We start from the raw sequence: 22,999 nt of genomic DNA, 5'->3' as shown, positions 1-22,999 counted from the left end.
CAGTGCCGCTATGGTGGCAACGACAGTACTGTGCGGATTAAGAATAAGATTTACTCAACTTCTCGTCCACTTTGTCAAAGAGAATCTCATGACCATATATAAATAAGTAATAAAACTAATGTATGATTATAAATGTTGATAGATTTTTATAAAAACTTGGACTTTGACAAAAATTAGAACATCTTATATTTACTTATTTAACAAAATTAAACGATTTATATTCTTAAACATGCGATGCCTAGACGTTCTTTAAAGAAAATAACAAGATTTTTTTTAGAGAAATCTCGAAATCTATTTTGTGTTCCGGTGACATCGCTAGCTCCCTCGAGGCCACGAAGTTGCTCAAGTCCCAACCCCATCCAAGACGCGGATACCCACGCTACGCCGCACCCTAGCAGCGAACGAGCAGGCGACCATGGCGGCGTCGAACGACGTTGAGGTCGTCGACTTCGACTCCGACGACGACGACCTCATGGACGATGACGCCCCCGAGAATAACCCCGCCCCTGCCCCGCGTCTCCGCTCCACCATCGCCGCCGGCGGGGAGGATTCCTCCGCCGCCGCCGCGCGCAAGACCAAGGGCCGCGGGTTCCGCGAGGAGCCTTCCTCCTCGCGGCCCCTCACTGGCCGCGCCGCCTTCGACTCCCTGGGCACCGACGACGGCCCTGGACCCCTCAGATGTACGCTTCTTCTGCTTTCCGATCTCCCCTCCCCGTGCCTTCTTTGAGTGAAGGCGTTCCTTCTTTGGTGCACGAATTTGGTCACAGCGGTTGGTTTCAGTATGATCTTGCTGAGTTGAAGCGCATGCCACGATCTTGGTCTCTAGGCTTTCCTCGGTGATTTGGTAGGTTCACGGTGCCTTCTTAGTTGATTTAGTTGCAAGAAAGTTATGGTACGGATAACTGAGGTGCGCATATTAGCGTTGTTCCTGGGTGCTGGTTGTTTCAGCAGCAGATCGTCGTATTCTTAGGACAAGGCTGGAACATCTTATATTTAGGAACGGAGGGAGTAACATGGATAATGTGTTGTTGATTGGTTCTGAATCCAAAGAATTAGATGCACAAAACTGCAAGTTAGTGGTCTTGAGTAATTAGATACTGTACTTTGGGGGCTATCCTCCTTTTCGAAGGAAAACAGATACTCCCTCCGACCCATATTACTTTTCCCAGATTTAGTACAAATCAGTGACAAGTAATTCCGGTCGGAGGGAGTACTGTAATTTGTATTTTGTTAGTTGATGTAAAATCTTGTTCGTTTACTATGTGAGCGTAAAAGATTGGTGCTTTGGTTGGATGTGAAGAATGTATCACACAAAAAAAAAGTATTTTGGTGCAGTAAAGGTCCTCTTTTGTTAGATTTCTCTCAAATCTGACAGACTAGTGTGCCAAATATTCAGAGCACCCGTTGCTTTTCCCCACCTCCATCCACATTGAGTCGTCCCATGTGGCCCCTTATAAACCACATCAGCATTGACAGTGGCCCAGGGCTCAGAATATTTGTCAAACCAGTCAAACATAGAGATTTGGTTCTGTGATACATCCTACTCCAAAAACTGTTGTTATGTGATGAATTGCCAAAAATTGGGGTTTTGTGTGACTACTGGCTCATGTGCCACAGATCAGGGTTTCTTGATATTTACTCTTTAGACATATTCAGAGTCTATCCGGTTCAGACAACACTATTCTCCCTCAAGTTTCACCTTGTCCTGAAGGTGTGAATTGAGGAAATGTATTCTGAATGAATCCCTCATCTTCCATGTAGAGTAGTCTTCTGGAGTGAGGTTTCTTCCAACGGATTAACCACCCTGCTGTTTGTATGCCTTTTCTCTGAATGACCAAGCGATGTAGAACAGCAAGAGCTGTTTTGATTTTACCATGCTCAGTGAGGAAATGGTACATGCGGTCCTGATAGGTTTAATGCTTATATTATGTGCCAACTATGTATCGCCAACTTGTCGTCTTACTTTCCACCTCATGGTTCTAAAATTTCTGTGGATTGGATTTTTTTCATGAAGCTCGGTGTTCATAATCGTTAGATTGAATCGGCATCGTACCTTGTAATCTCTCCTATTCCCTTGCTATTTGAAAAGCAGTTCATTAAGTAATCACATTTGACATTGCACTTCATAAACTATTGAAGGTTTATCTGTAGAAAAATGTGCAGAGTGATCACTTTGTTTACCTTCACTAAATTCATTTTGTTGAAGCTCTGCTAGTTTCTAGTTATTTTTTCTCACATATACCTCCTTTATGTCTTTTAAATTTTGCAGCTATAGAGGGGTGGATTGTTCTTGTAACCGGTGTTCACGAAGAAGCACAGGAGGATGATCTCCATAATGCTTTTCGGGAATTTGGGCAAGTTAAGAACTTGCATTTGAATTTAGATCGCCGCACTGGATTTGTCAAGGTAAATCTGCTTGTTACTTATAGCTGTGTCTTCTGCAATATTTAATACATTTCAATATTCTTCATAATTTATGGTGTACTTTCATATGTCTTCAATCAAATAGTAAAATATGCAAAAGTAGAACCGATACCGACTTGACCAATTTTCACGTGTGAACTTTTAAATTGGATAATAAGATGATCCTGCTTCACTTGTGCAGGGATATGCCTTGATTGAATATGAGAGCTTCGAGGAAGCCCAGGCTGCAATAAAAACAATGGACGGAACTGAACTTGTAACACAGATAATAAATGTTGATTGGGCCTTTAGTAATGGCCCTGCCAAGCGAAGGAATGTCCGCAGGAGGTATGTCTCTCTGATCTTGCAGCCAGCTGTTCAGTTTATGTCTTACAAAATAGAAATCCGGAGGAAGTTTTAGGGTAGTAAACACTCGTAAAGATCAAGGCTTTGTGTGGAGAATTAACAATGTAACAACATATATCTGATGAGCCTCGTTTTAACTTTGCGACACAGGTGTTAAGAAATATTGTAGTGTTTTCAAAGCAAAGTTTTATAATCTGGTTGTCGTATGTTTCTTGTCATGATAATGTAATTTCATGTATGAAAAAGTTTTGGTTTTTGTGCGTTTGCAGATCAAGGAGCCCACCCAGGAGGAGATACTGAGGTTTTCTCCAAGACTGAATATCGTGGGATTGGAGTTTTTGAGGCCTTGCTTTGGCGATTGCATGTGTGGTTTCGAGAATGAGCTTTCCATCTTCAACTTGAACTATGGCAGTTGTATTACATTTCATCTTCCATTTTTTGTTTCTCCTCCGTGTGTGTTTTTTGTGTTGCGACATGAGACAAGAATGTTAGATACTCGGGAGTGTAATCTTTGTACTATGGAATGGATTCTTTAGCTTTTTCAGTATGCTATGTGTGTTGTCCTACTTATTTGTTTCAACAGTTGGGATTTTATCCGTTTCCCTTGCCACGATGAAGCCACAATTCAGCTCATGCAAGCTGCCAGCCAGAAAGGCCAGAGTTCAAAGCTGTCACGTAGAACCAATTTTAACGTGGCCCGGTCAAGTACTCCCAAGCCTAATGGGGAACTGATTGCCTGTTGAGGTGTCGAGGCATATTTTTTTTATTCAGTTCGGTCAGAAGATAGATATGGTTGTCTTGACCACCTCCAGGCTTCCTAGAACATATGTCAGTAATACTGACACAGCTAGCGTTTGATTTACGAATAACGATGAGAGGGGAAGATTTGTAACGGCAGAAAATTCTCGCTTGGCGTACGTTCAACCCTCGGATGGCCGAGGCGTTGCAACTTGGCACTTTGACGGGGACTGACTTCAGCTTGCTCTTTCAATTGATGGATGCCATGGTCCTCTGGTTCACTCCGGACTGCACAGATTTCATGCAACGTCTCCACCGTCATGGAACCGTTGCTTGGACACCAAAGTTCATTTTACAAAGGATGCACCACGAAAAGAACAGCCCCCCGCCATAGAACAAAGGAAGCACCATGACCATGACAGCCTGGAAACCGCCCTCTTTGGCTCAAATCAGTACTGAGTAGTACAAAACACTGACTGTTTGTGCTACTACTAACTGCTAAGACCCTTGGTGTTAACCACACATTTTCTTCCTACTGAGGCCAACTTATAATAAAATTAGGGACTCGACCGGTTCTGTACGTAGGGTCTTCCCCTGATCATGCCAGAAAGATGATATATACTGTTTTTTTGGATATGGCACCCCTACATAATTAGCATGACAAATATTTAACAGCTGCTGAAACAATGCTCGAATGGTCCATCTGCCTCAGCTTACAATCAGCAGCACATGGACGTACACGGTACACCAAATGAGCTATCTAAGATCAACGATGCAGCTTGACAGATTGTCAGGCGAGTCAGGAATCAGGATCATCACAGCCACCGGGCTGGAAGGCAAAAAAAAAAGGGTAATTTGGACATGCTATGTAACCTATCTTAGTAATATCAAATGGTATAGAGAACCACACTCTAGCACGCGGGTGATGCCCAGCAAGTTGATTACTAGACAAAGTTAACTTCAGTTATGCTTTGCCGATGGGTTATTTTCCAGAAATTTCCAGGAAGGCATTGGCGGTGCGTTCTGTGGAGCAGAGCTCATTGACAGTAGGAGGTCTTCGGCCAACCTGATTTTATTTGCTACTTTCTCCTGTTCCAACATGAGCCCCCCAACAATGTGAGGAAGCTCAGGCTCAGTTGATGTCTTGTGCTTCTTGAAACTGACAGTTCTTAATTGGTCGTTGGTGAGGAAGATGTTGGTTGACTTTCCTGAATTGGTCATTGGCGACGATGGACAATCTGCTTGTTTGTTGATGCAGCATTCACTATTTTCATGCGCAAGTTCCACTTTTGAATCGATGGCCTCCATAGACGTACCAGATTCTTTATTTATGCACTTTTGTGGTTCCTCTTTATTATGTGCTGGAATTTTCATGCAGCATGAGTTTGCTGGAAGCTTTACATCCGAATCCACCATTTCCTCCGGTGCATCAGATGCTCCAGTCAGGCATTTTTGTATTTCCTTTTCCGGTGTATGAAATGCTCCATTCAAGCATTTGTGTACTTCCTCTTTACCATCATAAGGTTGCTCGATGTCCTCATCTGAGCTGCTACTTCCTGCATCTGTATACCAATAGTGAACAAATATTGTGCATTGCCATATATAGTTGCTCTAGTACAAGTCAACTCTAAAAAAGATTAATGGCGAAGTGACTGTCTCTAAGTAGATTTAATTCCAAGAACTATAACAAGAAAATCACAAATATAAGTCAACCAGTGGGTTTCCACAAGAACTGATCAAAACAGTCCAGTCTGGTTTTCTTAAAAGGGTGGTTCCGAGCATAATTGACACCCTTTAGCCCAATTTTAGCTGAAGAGATGTATATTTTTTAATTTTGCACATGATCCAATAATCAAATCTTGCAAACTGTGGTTGGATTTTTTTAAACAATTAAGTAAAACGTCGATTTTATGGGAGAAATAGTTTTTTCAAACCCAGCAGTTAAAACCATTAAAAGGCACCCTGCTCTTATTTTTCTAAACAAAAAGGAACAAACATGTTTTCTGAGAGCCTATGCAACGACAAGTTACATATCAGTTAGTCCTGCACAAAGGGATAATTAAATTAAATTAGATGGTATGGATTCAAATTGCATGCAGGGCCTTGCTGGATGTTTGACGTTTTGGATAATGTTACTGTTTTTTAGGTAGGATTGTGTTATTATTGAGACTTGACATTGGATGAGAGATTTTCAACAGTCGCAAGAAGCTGCATTGCAGTGGTGGTTCTGAGGAAATGTTCTACATTTAATATCACAGGGTATCTTTGCTTCAGATTGTACAACACCCATGCTGTGTGACCCTTGTTTAGCTTTGGAAGGGATGCTGCGGCATTGGTTTTGTGTAATAAAGGCATCCCTAGCTCTTTACCATCTTCTCCAATTGCTGAACAAGTAATGATCTGTGCATTGGACCAATTACAAGAGCACGTGCACCAAGTTATTAGAACATGTGAATTCTCTCTTAGTTCAATACGATATATTTATTAATGAGAATTTTATACTGCCGAAGTCTTTGCGTCTTTGTATAATCAGATTTGAGGCTGAAGCATGCATGGTGCGTGGAGGAGAGGAGAGCGTGCATGAGGATCATCAAGTGCTGGCATCCATCATCAAGATGTGCACGAGGGCAGAGAGGGAGGAAGGCGCACCACAACTGAAGATGGTGAATGCAAACAATTAGAAGAATATCTTGTGTGCAAGGCAGCCAGCAACAAGAATGATATGCTAGAGTTGCAGCAAGTTGGGTACGAGTATATGGTGCACCAGGACAACCCACGATGTGTTCCATAAATCTAAGGGTATGACAAGTCTTCATATTTTATTCATCAGCATGGACACTTGATCGGACGGCCGCTCCCTGTCCCGATTTGCACGAAACCTGAAATCAAACTTCAGACTTATGAGGCGCTAAGCCTGAGCGACTCAAAAGATCACTCGAGCTGAGCAGCCCCGCCGGCAACCTGCCGGAGCAGATTCAGTCTTGAGATCTGAATCTTTTGCTCTACTTTACAAGGAGTTGTTCTATATCAGCATCCATTCTTGTGCCTCTACCTCTCCACACTAACATTTGAGCAAGATCCATGAAACCCATCCTTGTTTTCTTAAAAGGGACCCATCTACCTAATGCTCTGCTTTGAAACCCACCCTTGGTCTAACCGGACCTCTGAGTCCATGTGTGAGCCAAAGCCTATTATGGTTTGGTTCTATTAAATCAAGTTGAGCCAGGTTTGAGTCCAAGTCGAAGTCCATCTATTGTAATACTCCTGCTGAATTGCGCAAGCATTCATCTTGAATCCTCTACACCATATTCCTTCCAATAGCGTGTTTATTGTTACTGAAATTCCAGCGTTATTTGTCGTTCTGTTGGGAACTGGGAGACTGCGAAACCGCTTGTGGTCGGCGGACTACTGCGCAAGTGTGTGGTGTTGCAAATTTTCATTGGGTTGCAAGTTCGTTGCATTGGCGATGGGTGATCAGCCGGAAGATTAGCTAAATCATACTCCCTCCGTCCCATATTAAGTGACTTTCTATTACATGTATCTAGATGCTTTATAGGCATAGATACATCCATATTTGGGCAAATTTGAGTCACTTAATATGGGACGGAGGGAGTACAAGTTATCGACATTGCTCTCTGAGAGATTGGGTCGTCCCTTACCGTTGTGTGAAGTAGAAAAGGATTGGCCAAAGAGTCAAGGGGTTTGACTGAAACCAAGGCTGATGGAGAGGTTGTGCGATAGGGAGGAGAAGTTGCTGCAGTTTGCAGATGAGGACTCTGATGAAGACACTACCAAGGAAGAGCCGGAAGACAGTCTTTTTTGAAGAAAAGATGGAAGCACTCAATTGAGAACATAAGGAGGAATTTGTAGTCGTTTTTTGCACTGGAAGCAAGGTGGTAATACTTAAGTCTTATTATTTCCTGACTCTTGTGGATGGACAGAAGGAGGTTAGAGTTATCTTATCAGCTCCTGAGGATAGACATAAGGATATGCTTCATTCAGGAAATCTCCAACAACAAGGGACAAGAGGCAGATGAGCACTGCCCCTGGTTAGGGTATGGAGCCAACTGGAGCACAATTCAGGTAAGATTTTGATTACTTTCAAGCTGATGAGGTGGACATGTCAAACTGGAACACACTAGTTAGCTCTTTAGCGGTAAATCTGCCATCACAATTCAAGAAGAGTTGTATAGAAACCATATGATATACAGGAAATCAGCAAATCACTAATACCTGGGTTCTGCGTAATCAAACGAGCCGTATACCAGCATTCGCCATTTTCCTGGCACAATAGAATGAATAGATAATTCAAGAAACATAACGGAACAAGTATATAATTGAACCTGAATAAATAAATATAGATCAATACATAATTCATTTATATTAGTCTCTCCTGGATTAGAAACCATATTTATTCGTTTATACTGTTTCCAGTATTCCACCCTACGGAACTTACTAATTGGTGAGACATACCTACACACCAAGTCACAAACAATCAGGGTTGTCAGTGTCGGATCTTTGGTAGGATTATGTTTCAATTGACAAGTACAAAAATTTGTAGGATCAGATTGTATAATTGTAAATAGAGAGGGAGTGACAAGATCATGATCACAAAGTTTTAAGATTCGGAATTTCTAATGAGCGAACACTTGCTCTTTAGTCTCTCGGAGTGAACGCTCTGCTGGCCATCTGATTGGGAAGACTGTGCCTGAAATCGCGCCATGTGACTTGTGGGGTGACAACTTTAGTTCTATAGGGTGGCAACTTTGGTCCGTGAGGTTGGCAACTTTAGTTTTGTGTGGGTGGCAACTTTACCCTGTCGCGTCAGAAGGCTAGGGAACAAACATTTAGTTCCGTGGGGGTGGCAACTTTAGGCTATGAGGGTGACAACTTTAGTTCTGAGAGGATGGCAACTTTACCCTGTCGCGCCGGAAGGCTAGAGAGCGGATGTTCGCTCCCTATTTCAATCCATTAAGATTTGTCCATGCCTAGATTTTCACGTAGTATGGATCGTGATCATAAACTTTTAAGATTTTTGCATGCCTAGATCATGATCATTGTTAGGTGAACCTACAGCTTTCTCCTTTTTGGATCCTTATGAAAAAGCAGTTTTCGAATTTCCTTGACCCTGAGATTTTAACCAGGGCACATCCACCAGTTTAGCTACTGAACTGAATGCCGCAGTACCGCTTAAATACCCCCCTGCGATGGTTCTGATGGCGCTCTTGCACCGTGGAGGGTGACGTGGCCGAAGATGTGCTGCTTTCTTCCTTTCTTTGTTGATCCAACATGTCAGCGAGTTTTGCTCGATCTCGGGGAGTAAGTCCACCTGATTTTCTGCACTCCACATTGTCCCCAACTCCAGTGAGACCCAAACTCTAAAATTTCTCGAATCCATCTGCTAATACCTACAATTGATGCTTCGTTACCTTCCATGCGGCACTGTGAACTCAGAAAACTTTTAAGGGACGTTTTATTTGTATGGCGTTGTCCAGGTTTAATAGGCGCACAACCTTTTTCAGCTGTACGGTGCCTCGAATGCCCCTGTTTTCTTTCCCCGTTCTGCCACCGTACGCATGCATGCAGACTAATTAAATCAGGTCCGTTGGCTTCCCGAGACAGCTCCTTTGTTTCCCAGGCAGTGTTCACACTTCCCATCATGCACACTACTAATCACTTGCTTCTTTTTCATTTGCACACAGTGCTGAAGCACATCTACATAACACAGGCAGCAGTGCAAGCTAGGGGTATTTTCGTCCAAAATACAGTCACCTAAGACTGCCTTGGTGCCTGTGTAAAATCTAAGGCGCCTCCTAAAGGAGGATGGAGGGAGTAGCTCCTAGCCTCCAGGGTGTGGACACTTCCACAACGGATAAGAATGTGTGGCACACCACCCTATAGGCACACACCTGCCCTAAAAGCTCGTTGAGGAGGAGCCCGCCGTGCACATCTGAATATCTGATGAAGAGGATGAGCACGAGCCGGTGGTAAAGAGAAAGACTAGTAGAAAGAGAGAAGAGAAGGAGGCACCGCTGTGAGTTGTGGAATGAGATACGAGTAAACCTTGTTCTTTGAGAAAGAGGAGTGAACACTTCTATTTCAATGATATGTGGATCCAGTTTGATATGACAGTCCATGTTGGCATAAGCTGAGGTGGTAACGTCGATGCTATCTAAACCTATCGTCATGGCCGTCTGATCTAACTTCAACATCCACTCAAATCACTTTCGATTTAATCACTTAAAACAATGGATTAGAGTACTTTTTTTTGCTTTTGTGATGTGACACCCTAACCATTATTTCTCCTCTTTCAAAATTTTTCAAAAAAAAAACTTTCTCTTCTCTCTTTACTACACTCTCACCTAGTGTACTTTTATGACTTGACAACCTAACCACTTCTTGAATTTTGTTAAACTCTCTCTCTCTTCTCTACTACATATTTCGGTCAAACAAGATGCATAATGAGTGGAGGAAAAGCATATTAGTACCTATCTTCAAGAATAAAGAAGATATCCAAAGCTGTAGTAATTACAAAGGTATTAAGCTTATTAGCCATACTATGAAGCTTTGGGAGAGAGTGATTGAGCATCACTTAAGGAGAGTGACTAATGTCACTTAAAACCAATTTGGTTTTATGCTCGGGAGATCGACTACGGAGGCAATTTTCTTGCTTCGCCAGCTTATGGAGAGATACGGAGAGTAGAAGAAGGACCTACACATCGTTTTCATTGACTCGGAGAAGGCTTATGCCAGTATACCAAGGACGGTCATGTGGTGGGCATTGAGAAACACAAAGTCCCAACGAATTACATTTCTCTCATCAAGGATATGTACTCTAATGTTGTGACAAGTGTTCGCGCAGGAAGTGGTGAGACTATCCATTTCCAATTACGATAGGACTACATCAAGAGTCAGCCTTGAGCCCTTACATTTTTTACTTGGTGATAGACAAAGTCACTAAGGATATACAAGGACATATTCCTTGGTGTATGCTCTTTGTTGATGATGGGGTTCTAGTAGATGAGAGTAGGGTGGGCGTCAGTAGTAATCTGCTGTTGTGGATACAAACTTTGGAGGGTTTAACCTCAGTAGGACTAAGACCGAATATATGTGGTATGACTTTAGCGGCTCTAGTTGTGATGGAGAGGTTAGTCTAGGAGGGCAAATAGTGCCTAAGAGGGACACCTTTCGATACTTGGGTTCAATGCTGCAAAGCAATGGGGGTATCGATGAGGATGTTAGCCACAGGATCAAGACAGGGTGGATGAAGTGGCGGCAAGCGTCTGGAATCCTTTGTGACAAGGTCCCACAAAAGCTAAAAGGTAAGTACTATAGGACCGCCGTCAGACCTGCCATGCTCTATGGAGCAGAATGTTGGCCCACTAAAAGACAACACATCCAACAAATGAGTGTTGCAGAGATGCGTATGCTAAGGTGGATGTGTGGCCACACAAGAACAGACCGAATCAGAAATGGGGTGATTCGTGATAGGGTAGGGGTGACACCAATTGAAGAGAAACTTAACAACACGGACTTAGGTGGTTTGGGCATGTCCAATGGAAGCCACCAGAAGCACTAGTTAATAGTGGGATTTTAAAGGGCATTTGACAATGCAAAGAGGGGTAGAGGGCGACCTAAGTTAACATGGGTGGAGGCAGTTAGAATGGACCTAAAAGACTGGAATGTATCCAGAGATCTGGCTTTCGATAGGGACCCATGGAAATCCGCAATCCATGCACCCGAACCTTGATTATTTCTTTGTTTTTGTGTTTATTTTTATTCTCCGCAATTTTATTGTTTGGGTTTCATATCTAGCTTACGCCAACTTGCTTGGGACATTGCTCTCTCTCTCTCTCTCCATTATTTTGATACGATGACTTGACAACCTCACTTTTTTTCTCTACTCCTTTCACCACCTTTTTGTCAAACATTGTTTTTTTTTTAACTTTATCTTCTCTAATATTTCAACATGTCCTGAGTGATATAAATGGTGTACCCATCGGCACCGAAACGAGTACATCGAGGTACAAGGAGAATAAACCAGGTGCATCATCAAAAGAATTCCCTAGTAAAAATACATGAGGGTAGTACAAGATTCTCAACACTCACTTAGTACAGTTAAAGAGAGTATAATCACGGTACCATCCTAATTTTGTAGAATTCAAATCTTCATTGCCATTAACAACGGGTACTCACATCAGCACGGAAGACATGTTACCTTAATGTGTTTTACTAAGCAACTTTTGAGTAGCATGTTCTGATCTCAATACCAAGGACACTCATGTACTCGCTTTGGTACCAATAGGTACAACATATGATCGTTATGGTCCCAAGGTTACTTGCCCAAAACATGTGAGAAGAGATGAGTCATAATTGAAAATGTGTCAGGACTCACCCATTTCTCATGTGAGCTCTCTCCCATGAAAAGATTCTTGACATACACACGGGGTAGGGGTGGGGCTGGGGGCATGAAAGGGAGTAAGAGACTTTAGATGTAAGATGTGACCGTACAAAGGTACAATACATTAGCTACGGATAAATTGTCATATCATGCCATAAGGTTAGAAATTTTGTACATCGTTGCATCTATCTCCAACAAATATCACATCATACGGTAGACTGAGATGGTATGCTGAGATGTTGTCAACGGTAGCTGACATTTAGCCCATGTTGGCAACTAATCCACATCACATGGCACTTGTGCAATACCACCCACCAAAACCACCTTAGGGGCTTGGTACCAACCTGCCAGGCATTAAACCTCAAGGAATTATGATGCCCGGGCTCCAAACCTTGCAGGGTCAAAGAGACTATTTACTGAAAGGGCATTTCTCTCCTAAGTGGTTTCGATGGTGATGATAACATGTTGTGTATCTAATCATGTGCTAAGCATTTCAGATTTTATAAAGAACTTGGCACGAGACGTTGTGTGGACCCTCAAGAAGGAAAGAAGCGTAGCAGTGTTTAGCGGCTTTTTCGGTTGATTTGAGTCGTAGGACATCCGTACTATTAAGAGGGAATCCACAAGGGAAGGTAAACGGGTGAATCAATTTCACGTCCAGATCTAGACAAAATTGCACCCACTAAAAAGCCTACCCAAAAAGGTGAGAGAAGAAACCAAACTTCAGAGTTCAATTCTAAGTGCCCAATCATCCCAGGAGCCTCCAATTGAGTTGTGGAGCTAGCCCCGATCAAGTTTGTAAGGGTTTGGACTTCGCCCCCAAGGAAGCCACTAGTGGAGCTCACCTCACCTTTGTGGTGTTGTGAGAGGAGAATAGAGTGGGCCTTTGTGGCGCCTCTATCTTTGTGGTAGAGCACTCCTCCAAACGGAAACGTACACCTACCCCAATCGGTGGAACTCCGGTGAAAATCTTCGTCTCGTGTGGCGTCATTTTCACCCTTTACATTCTTGCTATCTATTGTTGCTTCGGCTATTGCACTTCATACTAGGGTTCCATTCACTTTAGAGAATTTAGTAAACCCTAGAATTAAGTGTTGGTATCTTTCAAGAAAAGAAAAAGAAAAAGTAAAATTTGTTAGTCGCCTATTCACCCCCCCCCCCTTCTAGTCGACCATACCGATCTTTCATTTACTATTAGAGTAATTTTCACTTCTTACCCGCTATTTGTTACTCCCTCCGTTTCTAAATTCTTGTCGTTGTTTTAGAGTATTTGATAGAGAGAATCAACAATCACCTGGTTTATTTTTCCACTATTTACCACACATGCATTATTTCCATGGTTTAGACTGTAGATTGATTTAGCAACCTCTTTTCATCCTAATTAACAAGGCGCGACATCATGTCACACCAAGGTGGTGGCTGATTAGAACGCCACCTCACAAAATAGTGGGTAATTATAGGAATTCTCTTGGATCTTGAAATCCCTACATGACATCCCTAAATTATATTCCACATTATATTGCAAAGGTATATTAACAAATTTAGCAATCATCGGCTCATTCAATATTGGAGGCTTGCCGTGCTATAGAATCATGTTAGTTGCATAGGATTTTTAACATTCTAGTATGCCAACCCTTATTAGAAAAAAGGCGGTTCTTTGAAATGCCTTCTCTAACAGATTAAAAATTGTCTATAGAACTAATGTTACGTAGGGTGAGACAACGTAGTGAAATGGCTCCAGAGAGTACATGCTCCCGACGTGACCAGCAAATAAGCAAATAAGAGTTAAATGTGTCAAAAAAAAAAGTTCTAGATATTTTTACAAATGTACATGTTACTTATTCAGAGTGTGTTCAAATTTCATCGTAACATGTACCCTTAACAAAAAACAAATTTAGCTACCCAAAATAGCATTTCTTTTAACCCATAAAATTGTTCTTTGACACAAATTTCACACGAAGGACAACATGTACATTAGTAAAAAAAAAGATGATATTTGAAAATTCATGCTTCATGGCCAACTTCAGGTCACCGGGTGAAATAATAAATTTTCATCAAGCAATAAATACTATATGGTTACCTGTGAAAGAGGAGTGCTCCAACCATTTTCGAGGGACCAATCGAGCGCTGGCCTCAAGTCCATATCATCGACATCATAGCATCCACCCTCGCCCATTGGTACCTCAGGGCAAACTATCTATAGAAAAGTACCAAGTAGATGGTCATGGTCAAGGGATGCAATGTTGGTGTGCGCTCAGAAACAGATATTTAGTTAGGAAAGAGATCAATTTAAAAAGAAAGAAAAATATCATCTTTTAGGCATTTGTTAAGAAAGTGGTGAAGTAAAACCATCGATTGAGCATCTCCAGCAAATCCCATAAAAATCAGCCCTTAAAATGCGTGGTATAACTCAAAACCATATTATGGTACGGGACAGGTTTATGGAATCTGTTCCGCCCGACGCCGTAAATTTAGGCATTTGCAAATCGATTTCAACAATAGATTTCGATTTCAACAATCTTGCTCGAAATGGGCCCTCCGGATGGCTGAGGTGGTGGAGGAGCTGGTCTTCTAGCAGTCACCGCCTTCGACCGCTTCGGGCCGTTAACTGTCGACTTTGGCCTCCCCCGACTCGGCCCCACCAATGTACTCCCTCCGTTCCTAAATACTTGTTGTGGTTTTAGTGCAAACCATCTCCCCCTAAAACCATAATACTCCCTCTGTTCTCAATTAATTGGCGCCGGCAATTTTGCAAAAAAACCCTGTTAATTTCCAAAATAAACCTGCAGTCCATGTTCTATCGGAATTTTTGCGAAAAACCCCTTGTTCTTTTTCGGAATCAACGTGCAGTCCACGTTCAATTGAAGATATGTACTGCAGGTTGATTTCGGTAATTAACAGGGTTTTCTTTGCGAAATTGCCAGCGCCAATTAATTGGGAACAAAGGGAGTACGCAACACCAACATCATCTCCGGCGCCGAGATTTTTGATACCGAGAACTCACAAACTTGGAAGATGTCCAGCGATCGTGCAACTAGCACAAGTCACATCACATGTTCCAATAGTCGTGACGACGGCTTCAACCAGTCGCCTAGGCCAAACCTCTTTCCCTCCTGTTGCTATCGATGGTGGCCACCGGCCTGCCATGTGCCATCAATTGAATCCTTGTATTATGCCAGCTCCCTTGGTGGTGGCAGGGAGGCTCGACCACCTAAGGTGGTGAGTTGTGTGTGCATTGAGTGCCAACGCGGGGTTTACACCCCTCCATGCTATGGGCACCACCGGACTACGGCAGGTATATTTTGGATGAGAGGGCATGCCGATGGATGAGAGACGTCTTGCACGAGGAGGATCTTCGCAACACTAGCAGTAAGCCACAGATCTGGGTGCGTGATCCATGATTAGAACGGTGAGGTTAGGATTTGGAGGGTGGTGCGGCTAGGGTTTGATAGAGGGAAGAGATAGGAGAAACTAGGGATATTTTTCATTTGCGTTATATATTAAGCCATGCCAACAGCTAGATAAGGGAAAGTGTTCGTAACTTTAGCTCAAGAATCATTACATTGTGAAAAGTCAAATGTTTCGGCTTTTCTTAGATTCACATTATCACAATGCATAGATACTAAAAACTCAATATCTAGTACAATCTTTGTTCAAATATACCAAACACAAGTTGAAATCATCATATGTAATGTATGCACTAAATGATTGTTTGAATGTATAATAAGCATAATAACTTTAACATTCAATCATTATATGAAAAGAAAACAAGAATGTTCATTCATATTCCTACCATCCCCACGCGACTTCCATTTCCATACATGGGAAAAAGAGTTATTGAGTAAGATGCTAGGTAAAAGTAATTTAGACTAATAAAAAAGTGAATATAGGAACCTGATGCTAAATTGCTAACCTTTGGAACAAAAATATAGTAAGACATGAGTTTAGAAGACAATGGATGAGCAAGCAATCGCAATTAACCACACTAAATGCTTACCTTAAATTTGTCATCACCAAGTAACTCAGTTATTTTCCCAGTCCAGAAACAACCAGTGTACCACCAATCAACCAAGTCGCCTACTTTCCACAGACCGCTTACAATTGCTACAACATCAGCTTTCTGGCAGTGCTCAGGAATATGAGTCTCACAATACCACTGAGGAAAAGGAGGTCGTACCATGATCGCCCTACTCTGGCCTGCTTTATGATTACGGCATTTTGGAAGAATTTTATAGAGTCTAGTCCAGCTCTTTTCTGTCAGCAGATGAAAGCAATCAGTTAGACATATACGAAATTAGTGTTGACAGTCTCAGATGGGTTTTCTGCTGCTTACAGCTCGGTTGACACAGCTTTACAGTAGGTAATGAATCACAAAACCCACAAATTTCTGACATTTAATTTGTATCCATCCTAAGTTTCATAAGTTCACAGATACTACCCCTCCAAGATGCATCACATGTGCAGTAACAGGAGTTGGGGCCGAATCAGATTTAGCTTAGACATTGGATTGGAGATAAAGTTAGTTTCTTAAGTTCAAGTCAATCAGATGACATGATTAGTTGAGTTACATTACATGTCTATGCTTAGTTTGGATTGTTAGGGCTGGTCTCTCCCAATATAAGGTACTAGGTTATGTCGACGGCAAGCAAGAACTGAAAAGGTTTATCCCTCCCTCCCCAAAACCAAAACTAAAACGTGTCCTTATCCCATGTATATCAGGACCAGGTTTGGTCAAGTCAACTCTGATTGCATGAATTTGCAACTGATACAATGCACTCCCTCCGTTCCATAATTCTTGTCTCAAATTTGCCCGAAAATGGATGTATCTATTCCTAAAAAGTGTCTAGATACATGTAAAATTTCGACAAGAATTATGGAACGGAGGGAGTACAACATAGACAGAAGATAGTAAGGACTCATCAAAGTACCCATGTATGACGATTTACTCTTCCAACCTAAAATATTTTCTAAGAGAAGAACTCAAGTGCTGTAAAGTCCACCTCTCAAACTCATAGGATAAATTTCCAGCTTGCACGGTACTGCAGTAGCTGCTGGAATCAAAACACAGCAGTCGTGTTATCTTGACTGGGTCTTGCAGTCTTGCCTTTTCATTATGTTTCAGTTCCAGGCAGTACAGAACTTTATTTCTCGTGGCTTTCATTATGTTCTGTACTTGTTTCAACAATTTGGGCAATTGCTTAAGGGGTTTAAATTGCTGTCTCAATTATCTGAGTATTGGTTACCCAGCCCAATAGGGAGGCTGTCCAGGCTACTGCAGGATGGGTTTGCTGGATCTCATTTGAAATGCTAGGTAGCGGGCAGACCATGGATCAACTTGTAGCTTACATATACTACAAAATTCAGGTCCGGTTCATCTGTGAAACCCAGATATTAGCTGGTTCGAGCCCAACAAGGGCGAGTGAGAAATGTAGCCTGGTTGACGAATGTAAGCTAAGAAAAATGGTTGCAGTGACGAAAAATCCACCTGAGCTAACTACATAAGCTCCAAAATATGTATGTAGGTAGTTGAAGGTGAGTTAAGCTACAAATTATATGTCATGAAGGACCTGTTTGGGAGGCCTTCACTTCACTTAAACTCCACCCCACCTCTAAACTCCACTCCACCTCAGCTCCACTTCACCTAAAAATTTGTTTGGCACACAAACCAGCTCCAGATTACAAGTTCCCTTGTTTGCTGTTATTTTTATCATTTCTTTTCACTATGGATCGATCCTGTATGAGATTGCTTGGTCTGTTGGTGCTGTGACCGCAATATTTTACGAACCGATGAATCTGGCCGATGAATACAGCTGCTAGCTGATCGATTTTTTGCATGTACGTACTTCTTTTTGTGTGCTTCCCGCGTGTACATACATCAAAGACAACTATGGTTCCCGACGGGACCGCAGGAGAGGCGCGCGGCCGAGGGCGGGCAAGCGAGGGCGGGCTCGAGGGCGACCGAGGGTGGGCTAGCGGGAGAACTGGGGCGGGATCACCGGAGAACGAGGACGGCTCGCCGGAGATGGATCCCGACGGGAGCGCCGGGGATGCGCGCGGACGGGTCAGCTAGGGTTGGAGATGAGTCGCCATGGAGCTTCTGTCGATGGGGATGAGAGGGAGACGAGGAGGCGTCGGGCCTGGGCTGGAAGATAAGGAAATCACTAATGGCACTCCAAGTTTAGGTGAAGGAGAGTAGGTGAGGCACCTCTTTCCTGACTCCACTAAAATGAACTAAAAGGGTATACTGCTCCACTTCACCTAGCATGTGGAGTTTAGAGCGTTTGGGACAACTTCACCTACTTCAGTGGTGAAGCTGTCAAGTGGAGCTGTACCAAACAGCCCCGAAGTACATAGTCAACTCAAGAGTCTCAACTATAGGATTGGCTGTTGAGGACCAAGTAATGGTGTTTGTCCGCTGTCATATCTTTATGTGGTGCACAAAGTTCCATCATAATATTTTCAAGTGGCCCACAGCTAAAAAAAGTAGAGAACTTGATATTCCAGATCAAACGTTAGTTCAACATTTTAGTATCATTTAAGGGTTGAACTACTGGGCGCACGTGCCCAAAGTAGTCTTAGTATGCGGCACTGCATGCAGGTCACCAATTCACGTTATTCCTTCTATTTGGTTTTTGAAAAATCTTTTATCTCATAAACCGTGCACCCGGTTGACGAACAGTTTTCACCATTACCTTAATCGTGCCGAGATGTACAAACTAGATCCCATGTTGATATGTTTTGACGACTTCTTTTTCCCTTCAAAATTTACGAGGTTATTATCACTTGTTTACCGGATTATGAACCACATGGTTACCAGTTTATAGTCACTTGTTTATCAGGCTGTAGTCACATGTTTACCAGGTTAACATCACTTGGTTACCAGTTTGTTGTGCATCAACGCGCACCTATGTAAATACACGAATGCATTTTACTTGTATGATCCGATGCATCTCATACTTTGTTGAAACGCTTCAATACTCACTCTCTGATCTTACATAACATTGCAATGTGTAAATACACTTTCTTGGTAGTCGTATTATTAATGGACCGACTATTAATATGGTAACCATTCACAACTAACATGGTAAACATGATAGATTAATCTGCTAACTTGTGGTGTCGAAAAAATATCGTGAAAGCATAGTAAAATGTGGTCTTGTTTTGAAGCCCTCGCCGAGATGAACTCAACCGTGAAAACGGATTTTAATCGAACTAACGGTTTAGGAGATAAATCATTTTAAAAAATCAAAACTAGTAATTAATACGTGCGCATGCATGCTTCGGCTCCCTATAGGCACAGCAACACTAGCATCCGCGGCACAGCAAGTCAAGCGTGGGCACATTCCCCAGTTAGATTAACCGATAAATTATCTTAGGAAACGCAGTCATAAGCAGTATATTCTTTTCAGAAGATTGTGTCAGAGAAATAATACTCCAAAATGAAAAAGGAAATGCATAGCAGAACAAGAAGTAAACTGTTACTTACTTTCGCCTGGGTAGTCCATATACTCCAACTGACACTCCATATGACCATATCTTATAGACATATCGCTTATCTGAAAGTAAAATTGACATGATTTAGTAAGAAGCCCATCTCATTATGGTATGGAGGCCTCCATGGACACACTCCTTCGAGCCTCACAAGTTCAAGTGCCACGCGTATTGGGTATGAAAAATCATAGAGGGGAGCAGGAACAAAGGAAAAACAAGTCTCCCAAAACAGGCCCCCTGCTAGAATATGTAGAAAGATTGGACAAGACGAGAATCAAAAAATTCTGGGTGAAACACGGATACTCCAGACTTCAAGGTGGTGCCTCGCTAAATCTCAGACCCTCCGACCAAAGAGAGTCCAATCCCCTGGACGGCTGGACGGTCCACAAAAGGTCCCAGACAGATACTCCAAGAAACTGACTACACTTAGTCGAAATGGACAACGGGCCATAGAACCACTTAAGCCCCAAACATTAGGTTGCTCTTTTGCTCTTTTGTTACTTGCATTTTTCTTTAGTTTCTATTTGGGTTTCATATCTAGCCTACCCCACTTGCTTGGGACAAAAGGCTTAGTTGTTGTTTGTTATTGTTGTTGTTGTATGTAAACTATAAGGATATGAGTAAGTTGGAACATATCAGTCGGATTATCAGAAAATGAGATAAGCAGGCTATCGTTTAAGAGTAAATTTATTTAAAGTTCAAACCACTCTTCTTTGACAAATATGAAAATTAAAAGGCAGCAGAGGAACCCCCAAAGTACGAATATTAGCACTGGGATTTATTAATAAAGAAGAGTTGCATTTATGCACATAAATGCGGCACACTTTAAAAGATCAGTAGTTGTACCTTGCAACGGAACCATGCACCCCTGTAACCAACAGTGAAGGATCTCGACTCTATAACATCTCCAACTTTAAATGGAAGTATTAGATCCATATTCAGTAACTCAACTACACAAATAAAATGTCGTCTCAGAAAATCATAAAATTTTAGTACAATGACAAGCAGAAGCAAGCCAAATATAAAATGCATGTATCAGTATGAACCACTAAATAACTGGATCAAAAAAATGGTAACATCGGTAGTCTCTATTCAGTAATAGGCCCCAACACACAATTGCACACAGACAAAGAAATTGATAAACCTAAGAAGTGGTTATTAAAGATTGAACATGCAAACCCCTAGTAAAGGACGTGCTGCAACCACCTAACATCTTTTAAAGGATTTAAGCAAGCTTAGGGACTGGAAATATTTCAAAACAGACTCCTGAGGCTACGGACAGATATAGCAGAATGGAGGGACTGACCAAAATTATTTTAGATCGGTTCCAGCGTCATCCAGAACTCATCATCACTTACCAATTAATTCATCTTCCTTTTGTATCTTCCCGAAGTAGGGCCAAGTTATGCAACAAAGGAAATAAATGGTACAACTCATGGTGCAGAGTCTTTGTAAAATATGCAACACCCACACGAGCCAGTAAATTTGTTCTGTATTACTTGTGCTAAGTAAGAAAGAGAAACTACGGTTCCAGGATCACAGTGATTTTATGCATTTCCTGTATTGACATCTGACTCAGCTTTTAATTTCAACCGAATATGCCTAATTATTATTGGAATTTGGCGCTCAAGCATCGTCTTTCTCTTTCCTTCTGGATGTTGCTTGACGGAAAGTGGAAACCAAACACTAGGCATTATAAAAACTGTACGCGTCACAAACAATTTTGCGATAGAGCACTATTAAATTAACACATTTTAGCTCTAGCAAACAAATAAACCTCATCAAGAAATAGATGTAACACTTTAGCTCAAGCTCTGATAATATAAGCAGCACAATGCATGCATATTTGTCAAGAAACTAATCAAACATAGATGTATTAACATACAAATTACCAAGGTTCATCAAAAGTTCAACACATCCACATAGCATAGCTACATTCATACAGGTTAGAAACATCCAAAGTTCAATACGCGGCCAAATATATGAGATTAACACAAAGTCCATCCCAAATTACTTCAATGGCTACCTCATTCTAATTTCCATTAGATGTGTCATATAATCTATCATTAACATGGATTCTGATAATTAGAAGACATGGAGGTCAGCAAAGGATCATTTAAGAACAAGATATCAGAGCAAGCAGAGGCAGAACAGAGATTGCAACGCAGGGGCTAGGTGACCAATTGGGTCATAAAGGAACTTGGCTACTGCTACTATTACGACTACACTACTGCAAGCATGTGCAAACAGTTGATCATAAATTGACCATCATGTAAAAATAGGCAGATTATTTTGACTGATCTTACTTTTTAAGTCGACATCAGTCCCTTAAACATTACCCATTGATCATGATCTACTGGTCCAATTAAGTCTTATCTTCACCTAATGCCTGAGGCTTAATAATTAGCTAAAGAGAGCAAATTTTCCCTCATAAACAGCTAATCCCTTTAGGTTTTCCCTTTACAGAGTTTACACCTGCTGAAATGCAGAATGATATGCAATATTTGTAACAACAACAAGGAAGGGAAACACCATTATAATGCTTATCTTTATACTCCTATAAAGGTGCCAATTGGTGGTGGGGTCCATTCACCATATCCTTGAGTTTCTTAATATGAAACCATCTCGAAATTAATGTTAATATGTACTAGTAGGCTGTAGCAACGCACGCTTAATTACATAGTAGTATTGGTAATGCATACACGAAAACAAATATAAATTCTTTTCGTTTTACTCGAATAGAACACATGACAACCCCTGCAGCTTACAAAACGCAGCGCATGAACCTCATAATCGCCAAGACAAACAACTGGAAACTTGGGGAAACGTTTGGCAATTACCGCCGGATATTTACCAGAATCTCAAAATTTTCGCTGTTCCCGACTCGTCCCAAGCCTACTTATCTTTGACAAACCTGATATCATGCACAATAAGAACATTAGTCATTAGTCCACAGGGACCTATTGAAACAACCGGGGAGAGAAGGGGGGGGGGGGGGGGGGGGGGGGACGCTTTTCGAAACTAGCCTGTTCGCGGCGCCAGGGGTTGATTGGGGTTTTTTGTTGGTCAAAACCAAAAGGATTTGGGGTTTTGCAGGGCGGCGGCGGCTTGGCCTGGGTTGTGCGCGCTACGATGCGGGACGGGACGGGTCAGAGACGAAGAAGACGGGATGCGATGGCCGGAGCTCGGAGGAGGGAGGGGAAAGCGGCGCACCTGAACTCGCGAGAGAGTCGAACGGCGGAACGGCGGAGCCGCGGAGGATGCCACGCGCCGCGCCGCGCTTTCCCTTCATCGGTGAGGTAGCTAGAATTCAATTCAAATTCATAAAGGTACCTTGCACTCTTGCAGCAAATTACTTCTACTGAGTATTTAGAGGAAACTGTTACCAATGGGACCGTGCAACGTTCATTTCAAGTTTGCGGTTTCCTACGTAGAGATATGTGCAACTTAAACCTCAAAATTATTATGGTTACTATTATGTGATCTTTATGTGTTGTACTTATAAAAATAGTTAAAAACGTACATTTAAGCATTTCTCTTTTCTCAGAAAATATAATAAGCTGTTGAGTCCAGTCAAATTGAGTATCTTTATTTTCATGA

At 42.0% G+C, this 22,999-nt stretch overlaps 2 protein-coding genes across 8 annotated transcripts; one reads left to right on the top strand and one right to left on the bottom strand.

Annotated features, from left to right (window-relative positions):
* The first annotated feature begins 319 nt into the window (after positions 1–319).
* On the top strand, positions 320–3,335 carry LOC100846603 (RNA-binding protein Y14A). The gene is made up of 4 exons (XM_003567672.4): positions 320–680; positions 2,270–2,406; positions 2,606–2,751; positions 3,039–3,335. The coding sequence occupies exons 1-4, from the start codon at positions 416–418 to the stop codon at positions 3,067–3,069; spliced, it is 579 nt and encodes a 192-aa protein (XP_003567720.1). The 5' UTR covers positions 320–415; the 3' UTR covers positions 3,070–3,335.
* Positions 3,336–4,096: 761 nt separating this feature from the next.
* Positions 4,097–22,773, bottom strand: LOC100833371. 7 transcript variants are annotated; one of them, XM_024458240.1, is made up of 9 exons: positions 22,613–22,769; positions 22,254–22,313; positions 20,246–20,349; positions 19,395–19,464; positions 16,086–16,162; positions 15,906–16,002; positions 13,989–14,105; positions 7,741–7,789; positions 4,097–5,069 (listed from the first exon to the last, which is right to left on the bottom strand). In XM_024458240.1, exons 4-9 carry the CDS (start codon positions 19,440–19,442, stop codon positions 4,468–4,470), a joined length of 990 nt encoding a protein of 329 aa, XP_024314008.1. In that variant the 5' UTR covers positions 19,443–19,464; positions 20,246–20,349; positions 22,254–22,313; positions 22,613–22,769; the 3' UTR covers positions 4,097–4,467. The 7 variants fall into 7 exon arrangements, with proteins under 7 accessions (XP_024314008.1, XP_024314007.1, XP_003565776.1 ...); XM_024458243.1 differs by adding an exon at positions 11,903–11,967 and having other exon boundaries at positions 4,963–5,069; positions 15,906–16,162; positions 22,613–22,773; XM_024458239.1 differs by having other exon boundaries at positions 15,906–16,162; positions 22,240–22,313; positions 22,613–22,770.
* Between the last annotated feature and the right edge of the window lie 226 nt (positions 22,774–22,999).

The sequence above is a fragment of the Brachypodium distachyon genome, chromosome 2, assembly GCF_000005505.3.
Source record: "Brachypodium distachyon strain Bd21 chromosome 2, Brachypodium_distachyon_v3.0, whole genome shotgun sequence".
NCBI classification, from domain to species: Eukaryota; Viridiplantae; Streptophyta; class Magnoliopsida; order Poales; family Poaceae; genus Brachypodium; species Brachypodium distachyon.
Note: the sequence above shows the minus strand (reverse complement) of the source record. Positions and strands in the feature narration are given on the sequence as shown.

Excerpts from the sequence above, each read along its gene's own strand:
- LOC100846603 (XM_003567672.4), top strand. The coding sequence starts at position 416 with ATGGCGGCGTCGAACGACGTTGAGGTCGTCGACTTCGACTCCGACGAC. Across the intron at positions 2,407-2,605 it reads GCCGCACTGGATTTGTCAAG|GGATATGCCTTGATTGAATA; the intron begins GTAAATCTGCTT and ends TCACTTGTGCAG. Across the intron at positions 2,752-3,038 it reads CGAAGGAATGTCCGCAGGAG|ATCAAGGAGCCCACCCAGGA; the intron begins GTATGTCTCTCT and ends GTGCGTTTGCAG.
- LOC100833371 (XM_024458239.1), bottom strand. The coding sequence starts at position 20,335 with ATGGATCTAATACTTCCATTTAAAGTTGGAGATGTTATAGAGTCGAGA. Across the intron at positions 16,163-19,394 it reads TATGGACTACCCAGGCGAAA|AAAAGAGCTGGACTAGACTC; the intron begins GTAAGTAACAGT and ends ATCTGCTGACAG. Across the intron at positions 5,070-7,740 it reads TTTGATTACGCAGAACCCAG|ATGCAGGAAGTAGCAGCTCA; the intron begins GTATTAGTGATT and ends ATTGGTATACAG.